The 8,923-nt window shown below is 41.0% G+C and overlaps 1 protein-coding gene and 1 long non-coding RNA gene across 2 annotated transcripts in view; one reads left to right on the forward strand and one right to left on the reverse strand.

Annotated features, from left to right (window-relative positions):
• The window catches only part of LOC115401007 (uncharacterized), a 75,217-nt gene that overhangs the window by 11,212 nt on the left and 55,082 nt on the right, over positions 1 to 8,923 (forward strand). The gene's annotated exons all lie outside the window — the stretch shown is intronic.
• On the reverse strand, positions 1,403 to 3,995 carry LOC115400999 (zinc finger BED domain-containing protein 4-like). The gene is made up of 2 exons (XM_030109122.1): positions 2,672 to 3,995; positions 1,403 to 2,357 (listed from the first exon to the last, which is right to left on the reverse strand). Exons 1-2 carry the CDS (start codon positions 3,850 to 3,852, stop codon positions 1,871 to 1,873), a joined length of 1,668 nt encoding a protein of 555 aa, XP_029964982.1. The 5' UTR covers positions 3,853 to 3,995; the 3' UTR covers positions 1,403 to 1,870.

Genomic DNA, 8,923 nt, shown 5'->3' on the forward strand with positions numbered 1-8,923 from the left:
GTGCCACCATCTGTGCTGTCAGCCACATGGAACGAGGACGTTTCTTTCATGCACACGCATTTACAATGTGCGAGTGTGTAAGAGGAGCCATGTATGTGTGTGTGAGGGAGTTGGAATGGTTATTGGTGGTTTTCTCAGAATCTGTTTCCTAATGTTTTATAGGTGAGTTTATGAGACGAAATACATACTCGTGATGAGAATTGAAGCTCTCTTGTGAGACTTTGTCCTCTTGGCGTTTTGCACAGTGGAACAGTGGTCGACACTCTTGCTTTACAACGGGAATGTTATCGGTTCAAGTACAGTGTGGGGTTTCCATGTTCTCCCCAGTCTGGGTACTCTGGTTTCCTCCAGCCTCCCCCTGACCCCACACCCGATTAGGCAGTGTAGAGGATCGATGGATATGTAAAATGAGAGACGAATGGACAAAAATGACGTCAAACAGTGTCTGTTCACTCAACTTTGAATGCTACAAAAGCAAATATTAAAGTTCAATAACAGATACACAACAGTCCAAACTCTGATTGTGTATACTAATATTTATAGACTCTTACAGTAATCAAACCACATAAACAATCAAGATATAAGTTGTTTTACTGGATGACTAAGAAATCAAGTAGATAGTTTTTTGTTTCTTTTCTTTTTTTTTTCTTCCATGTTCTGCTTTGACATTTCACTTTTTTGTTTTCAATGTATTTCTGAATTTTTTTTCTGTATTGGCTTTTTTTTTTGGCTTATTTTTGTTTTATTTTAGTCTATTTGTATTATTTTACCAAGTTTTTCCATTTTCTCTTTTGAATTTCAAAAATTTTCCATTACATTCCAACTTCTAACTTCCTTGGGAACACTTCCTGTTTGGATTCTTGAGCTCCATGTAATATTTTTCTATTATCTTTTACCGTTGTTTTTGAAATTGGACTTCTTTTTGTACACATTTGTTTCCCTCTGGGCTTTGGAAATGTTTCAGTGTGAAGTTTGCATGTTTTCCCTCCGCTCCACTTTCCTGGTCATCTGATTCATGTTTTCTACGTGACGGCCAAACCCAAGGACAGAACATTGCAAATAGGCTTTACACGATCACGATTTTTGGGCCGATCACCGATCAGTGAGTTTAAATAAACCGATAACCGATCACCGATCCGATCATGTGAGGAGCAATAGTTAAACTACTTGTTTATGTACTTACATACTTACCGTATGTGCTGTTTCCTGAGTATCAATCTTGCCATGCCCCAATCTGACTGAGATACAAGGGTTAAACATCAATGACCTCTCGGGGGCATTAAAGGATTGACAAGTTCAGTTAAGTTCAGTCTGAACAATCAATAATATAACCCAAGACAAAATAATCAGCACAACTCATTGTCATTAAATTACTTTATTGTAATGAATTACTTTCCTGTAACAAGTAAATGCTGCAAATTAAGGACAGTAATCCTGCCTCAAACGTACTGCAGCATATTAATGAAATTAACAGTCACAGACTGTAACTCTGGTGCAAATGGAACGAAGGCTGCCTCAAAATATTCACATACATCCACGAAATTAACACTTACACACTTGTGCAAATAAAAGGCAGTAATGATTTCTCAAAACATTAACAGTCACACTTGTGCAAATAAAGGGCACAAGGGCAGTATTAGTAATGCTGCCCCAGAACACTGGCAACTGGCTCCCATTTTAACTAAAAAATAAATAATAAATAATGACACCCAGGTCAACAGAAAATATGGCACCCAGGCCACCTGTATTTCCAATAAATAAAATAAATAGCAGCCAGGTAGTACAAGTAAAATTAAATTCACAGTACAAGTAAAATAAAATTCAAAAGGGGATGGGGGATTGTAAACTTGCCATTACTTAGGCCAAATGCTTATGCCTTTTCAAGCATCAATGGCAGATTCTTCCTAACAAAGAGGAGCATCTCAACTTTCCTGGCCGAAAGCCTGCTTCTTTGAGCATCCAGGATGTTGGATGCAGTGCTGAATAGGCGCTCACTGTCCACACTAGTGCAGGGTGCAGACAGGTAAGCTCTTGCAGCAGTGGTGAGGGCAGAAAAGCGATCCTGATTGGCTCTCCAGTAAGCCAGGGGGTCAGCATCCTGAAGGATGACAGGCTCTGACAGGTAGAGATTCAGCTGTGACATTGCTGTAGTGGCTTTCTGTGGCCGTTCTTCTTGCATGATCTCACCCAACATCGATGACAAGGAACCGAGTCGTGCTTTCTTCTCAGCTGGCTCATCTGCGTTGCTGGCTTCAGGTCTTTGTACTTCATCGGCGACACTCTGTGCATCCAGCAGCTCCAAAAGCTGCTCCCGTGTGTGTGCCTTGAGCTCTGCAGAATAGCATCGATCCTTGTACCTTTGGTAAAACATAACAAAAAGACATTGCATTAATTTAACTTAGCATTTGTTCTTTTAGAGCAACTTTGAATCAGACTGACTGTAACTAAAAGGTCTGTTTGATTTCACTTGTACACTTGAGTTAAGTTGACACTGAGGCATTTGTGTAAAAGCAAATATATAAGCTAGATAAAATAAATTTTATCCAATTAACAGAACGTTTGATATTCTGAATCAGGTTGTAAGGCTATTCTCAATGACAATTTTATTACTGCATATTAATTTTAATTATATTTTGCAGATTATCTTAGTTTTTAATGTTTTTTTCCTCACCTTGGGTCTAACAGAGTTGCCAAACTGTAGAGGGGTTCATCTTCAATCCCATCGAATCTCCTGGTTACAGCTCTCAGTAGCTCAGCTTTCGCAGTCATCACACCACGATCTGAAGGGGCATCTCTGCTCAGGAACCGTTTTAACGCCAACACTGATGGAATCACGTCTGCAGCTGATGCAGTGGATGAGCTTATTGCTCTTGTGAGCTCCTCGAATGGTTCCAGAATTGTTATGATGTGTTCGATCAGACCCCACTGGTTGGCACTGAAGGAAGCAGGAACTTCATGCTCAGCTCCATAAGCAGCCAATGCGCGTTTTTGCTCCAGCAGGCTTTGGAGCATATAAAAGCTGCTGTTCCACCGGGTGGTGACGTCTTGCTGGAACTTTTTAACATTCTGGCCCAGCTGTTGTTGCACATCATGAAATGCACAATATGCTTGAGGAGAGCGTTTAAAGTGCCCGATGATGCGTCTCCCCGTCGCAAGGATGTCCGTTATCATGCGTTGTGCCAATAATCCGTCGTGGATCGCTAGTTGAAGCGTGTGCGCCATGCATGGCAAAGTCGGCAATCCTCCTTCACGCATGGCTTTTGCCATGTTTGCAGCATTATCCCGTAGTACGACGTGGACTCTCTCTCTGGGAATCTGCCATGTCTGGAGCATGTTCTCGTATTTTGTCACCAACGCTGCAGCAGAATGTGACTCGCGAAATTCCTGTGCGTGTAGGACCGCAGCTCGGAGTTTAAAGTTTGGGTCAATCCACTGGGCCGTTAAACTCAGTAGTGACATTGGGCTGACGTCTGAGGACCAAATGTCTGTAGTTAAACTGATAGAAGAACTGCTTTCCATCAGAAGGCTCTCTACACGTGAACGAACATCCCGGTGTAGCTCACTCAGACCTGTCTCACCGCAATATGTGTGCCCTGGGAGGCGGTAGCGTGGATCAAAGTAAGTTAGCAGCCGTTGAAATGCAGGGTTCTCCACAATGTTAAACGGCAGGTCAGACATCACAATAAACTCCAGCACCCTCCTTGTGCCACCCCTTGCCTTCTCACTGTCCCGACTGTACGGACGAGCAGTACTGTCCAAAGTTGTTTGCTTTAGCATCCGCTTCGGAGTTTGCTTTTCTTTTTCTTTCTCCGCGCTGCGTTTCTTGAACTCGACGTGCTCCTCCGGATGCATCTTTTCCAAGTGCCTGATTAAATTTGTCGTGTTGAAATTTTTTGCCGATGTTCCCCCGCGAGGTACTGTAGCGTTGCAAATATTGCAGATAGCTTGTGCTATGTCTGTTTCCCTCACTGTGAAAAACTTCCACACCTCCGACATCTTGATGTTGCTGAAGATTGAAAGAAACTTTATTGTCCGTCACATAGCGACAGTTCTCAAAACAGGAAGAGGCACGAAGACGAAAATGATTTTTTTTAAATCATGAATGATTAGTTCTCGGATACAAGCAAATTAAAAAGTCGATGCTGTGAACTAGTTAGGGGTAAATGAGACAGATTAAAAAAAATTCAACACGACCATGACGTCATTAATCGATCGGTGATTTATGACATGACGCCTGATTCTGATCATTACAAAAAATGCCAAATATCGGCCGATCCGATATAGCCGATATGATCGGTGTAAAGCCTAATTGCAAACACAAGCATTTTGACAATAACTTGAAAATAGTGGTATAAACGGATGGCAAACGGAGTTAACCGTATGAATTCAGTCTCCCTGATTAGATGCCAAAACTGTACATTTGTTTGTGTGATGATTCATGCATGTTCTCTGGGATTCATTCCTCAACATATGCATGAAAGCACATCTTCCGGACGCTAACAAGATGTCTGTCGTCCCAAGGGTCTGTCCATGACCTGCTGGTGACTCTGAAAAGATGGGAGCTGGCAGTGAGCCACATCTCCGCCTCACATCACACTGTAACTCCGTGGCAGCGTTCACTCATAGGTGCAGCGCAGCACAGTCTGCTGTCAGAGGTTACACTGGACCACAGGCGCTTTCACTGAGACCAGTGGATGGCATTTCCCCAACATAGTTTTTTTTTTTTTTCCCTTTTCTTGTGAAGAAGAAATCATAAATAAAATTTGAGTAAGGTAAAGTTATAGTCTTATTAAAAATGTGTACTATAGCAACTATGCTGTAAGTGTAATAGATATAGAAAACAACTATAAACTGAGGTGTAATTCCACTTTACAGTTGCAGATTACATGGAGGGACATACAGATATTTGGAATTGAAAAGCATGAGGGATAAAAAAAAAAGCTTTATTTTTTTAAATGTGGACAACAGACAGTCTGGCTTTTCAACAAATCTACATACTTTTTGTGTGAAACAAAGCATGTGCTGTGTTGAGAGCTGAGTTATGTTCCTCCTCCTCCAGAGAAAGATTAGAGCACAGAACAAGCTGTCTTTTGGAAATTTAGTGTCATGACTTGGAAATATTTAATAATCAGAGCTTTGGCTGATTATGACTGCAGCTGAGTGTGGATGAAAATGTAAATTAGTGTGAATTTTTCCACCCAAAAGAGAAAGTACCTGACCTTTAATTAGTCTCTTCCTCTCCAGGTTTACTGTAACTGCTCACCTCCTCCCATCTGTGAATTCACCTATCGCCACAGATGTTAAAAAAAAGTGAGCCCAAAAAAAAGTAAGTAGGTGGTTCCCATGATGCTCTTCAGGATCCGCCGCCTCATGTACATGTATGCTCTGTACGTATTGGATAAGGCTCCGAGGAGCAGAGCTGGCAGGCTGGTTAATCCTGCTAAATAGTTAAAAGGATGTGGCGGCTCTGGTGCAGCGGTCTGTGTAATGCGAGTTTAGTGTTTTATTTGGGAAAAACGGCAGAAAGGGACCGATGGAAACGGCAGGCGCATAATGAGGCCAAATATGAATAAAAACTCGGAGCCGATTGATGTTTTTCGCTCCACTTTCGTTGCGTCATTTTCCTCATCTGACCTTCACGGCTGTCTTCTGTCTCGTCTCTTCTGTGTTTTATTCACTCTGCTCACTTTACAAACCCAAACCTGCCTTCCGCAGAAGTCCGTCTTTAAAGTGTGGAGCAGTGATCTGAGGAAGAGAGCAATTAGGACCGAAATAAAGAAAAGACTGGCGAGAGAGGAGAGCTAATTTAGGAATGACAAATGGAGATGGGGGGCCTTTTGTGTATGAATGTGCACTCATGCATGGGTGTGCACGTGCATGCGTGCGTGTGTGTATTTTTACAGCCTACTGTGAAATCTGTGATGACTTAATGCAGTTTATTTCCAGCTCAGCCTTTCTATTTTCTTATATTTTCTGTAGATTCAATTCAGGATCAGTCAGATACTGAAATCAACTTGCACCTCAATCAATAATATGATTAACAAAATAAATTATTTCTACACACATAGCATATTAACTTTAGATTTTCAAGCATTTTTTTTTTTCAAATTCAGATTGTGATAAAGAGTTACGGCTTGCTGTTGCAGTTTTAGGGGTTCATCAGCTTCAGCTACCTTCCTCTTCCCACCTCCGCTCTCCCGGCATCGGTGGTTTACTGCAGATCAATAGGACATCCTGTCCACTTTTCTCACTGGAATCCAGTTCAGGGGTATTTATCTTCTTAATCGGGCACACAGTAGATCCATTAGGGGTAATTAATGTCACAGTTAAACTGTGTGCTGGTCAGAATCAGCATCATTTCCTGCGCCCCCTCTGTCCCTCCGTCTCTCCTAGTTTCCCTCTTTGTTTCTATCTGCTCTCCCTTTGCTCCAGTCGGCCAAGTGTGACGTGCACGAGCCACGGCTGAAGTTTTAATTAGATCATTTGCTCGTGCTAACTCAAGAGAAAAACTAACTGACAGGAGGCTACAGATATGTGTGTGTATCCAGGAAATACTGGCAGCTTAGCTGAATTAAGACCTATTATGTAATATTTTTCTAGTTTTTGCTTTTATTTAGGTTTTTTTTTATCTTGTTTAAGAATGTTAATTTTTTTATTTACAGCTTGTATTCTCGCTGTGTTTGGTAAATCACTGCTTCGAATCTTCATTTATTTACCAAATTTTTGGTTATTTCTTGAAGTTTGAGTCATGTGCTCGGATTGCAGTAAAATAACCTCACCCTGTTACTTGGCTGTTTTTGAACAGCTGCGCTAAGTTCATTTAAATAATGTAATCAGACTTTGCTTGAATACAAATTTTCAGGACTCCTTTCGCCTCTGCTTGTTTGGATGAGCTGTGGTTCATCCTGATGCCTTGTGTGAAAAAAAAAAAAATCTCCCACAAAGCAGTTCAGAAGAGAAACAACACACAAATACGAGTGTTGCAGAAGGATGTAACTTGGATAACAGCATGCATAATGCAATTATTTCCTTCACTATGGGTCGAAACAAAATAACCTTGAACTCTTATACTCTGTATGCATCAAATTTATCTAATATTCTTTGACTGGTACTGCTCATCCTTGTACATTCTCTTAGCTTGATTTTTTTTTTTTTATCCATTTAATGCCGGGCAGAGAAAACGCCTGGCCGCTGGGGCCCTCCCCCGTGTTGACGCGTGGGACTGGGGGATGTTTAGTGTTGGGAGCCACGGGGCTGCTTGTAGCTGGTGGATGATGTATGGAATCAATACATTTCAGTGACAGTAAGTCTGGCTGGGATCCTGCGAAGTGTATCTCTGGGATCATGGGAAACACGATCAGATCCTCCGGGCGTGAAGTGGTGCACAGCTTGTTTCTCTACTCCAGTGGAGCTGCTTAGTGGCCACAGTTAAATGGAGCCATTCAGGTGTGGCTAAGCATAAATGTTGACTACACTTCTTGCATCGAAGAGACTTCTTCCCGGGGCGATAGCTGAACCCGTGTTCAGTCACCTTGCCTGAACAAATAAGAGAAAACATTGTGTGTTTAAAGCGTTTCCCCCGAGGCTTCGGCCAGGACGGTATAGAACAAGGCGCACAGCTGTGACCAGCAGCCTAAAGCTTCCTCTCACTGCAAGTGTCGGTCTGCGAGCTGAGAAAAACCCTGCAGACGCTTCCCATCCTCCACATTCTTCAGTCGATTCTTTTATGAGAAGAAACTGTTCACATGATTCTTATGACAGATTTAATTTTTATTCTTTAAACACCACTGGAATGTTACACTATCAAATACTTTTTTTTTACTGATTTTAAAAAGTACTCTGTCCACAGGAAGATTTTATTTCAGTATTTCTATATAGTATAAAAGGACAGATACATAACTGTGTTCACTTGCCTTTACTGCTTTACTGGGTGACACTTCTCTGAGATCTGCAGATGATTTATAGAAAAGAAATTGAAACACCGTAGGAAAGCAAATCCACACTGTACATTGTAAATATATAAATGACATAAATATAATCATGAAACTGCTGGAATTATACGTTGCTTCCTCAAATCTTCCACCTCTGATGGAATAATACATGACTGCCTCCTTGTGGCCCAGGCAGAGAAGTAAAATTCATTTTTATCTGAATTGGAGTGCTTCGGATGTGTCTTCCAAATGTTTATTTAATTGTAAATATAAATAATAAATGTACAAAACCAAGCATGTGTTAACACTTAAGGCAGGGGGTTTTGTATTGTAGAAGGACAAACCACTTTTATAAAGCCTTTTTTTAAAGTTGGAGTTCCTGATATTTTCTTTTTAAATTGTAAGACAGAAACACTTGCTTAAGTAAAACAACTCAGAAAAATCAAATGCTACAAAAAATATTTTATTTCAAGTTTTTGTTTCATAACAGGTGTTGTTAAATCACTTTTAAACGTTCTGAGTGCTCGCTTGATTGTAACTGAATTAAAAGGTTGTTGATGGACGTGTTGATCACAAAACCACAACAGCATCTGTCAAAATCTGTCAAAATTTAGATAAGACTGGTGATGAGGAGCTTATAGTTTTCATGAAAAAAAATCTATATTTCACATATAGACAAACAGCAGACAGCGTTGCTCCAGACAGGGTTAAACACAATATGACTGCACTAATAATAAAGGTTGGACCACATGTCTCATCAAATGGTCAAACAAAGGATTATATGTCATTTCTTTCTGAATCTAAATCGCTGCGGCTTCGATTGTGTACGCGGAGGCTGGATCTGACTGTCGAACATCTGTAATGGTGTCTGATGATCTGTGTAGAATGCGCTCGACCTTTCACCCCGTCTCACAGACCTGTGCAAATTACAAACGAGAGTTTCCCAAATATCGGGAAACTTTAGCAGAATTCTGTGATTTCCTCACATCAGT

The sequence above is a fragment of the Salarias fasciatus genome, chromosome 14 (assembly GCF_902148845.1).
Source record: "Salarias fasciatus chromosome 14, fSalaFa1.1, whole genome shotgun sequence".
Classification (NCBI taxonomy): Eukaryota; Metazoa; Chordata; class Actinopteri; order Blenniiformes; family Blenniidae; genus Salarias; species Salarias fasciatus.

What these genes read in the sequence shown, in the direction of transcription:
- LOC115400999 (XM_030109122.1), bottom strand. Translation starts at nt 3,852, where the DNA reads ATGCATCCGGAGGAGCACGTCGAGTTCAAGAAACGCAGCGCGGAGAAA. An exon ending in GCAACTCTGTTAGACCCAAG is followed by an intron (nt 2,358 to 2,671) that starts GTGAGGAAAAAA and finishes GTTTTACCAAAG; the next exon opens with GTACAAGGATCGATGCTATT.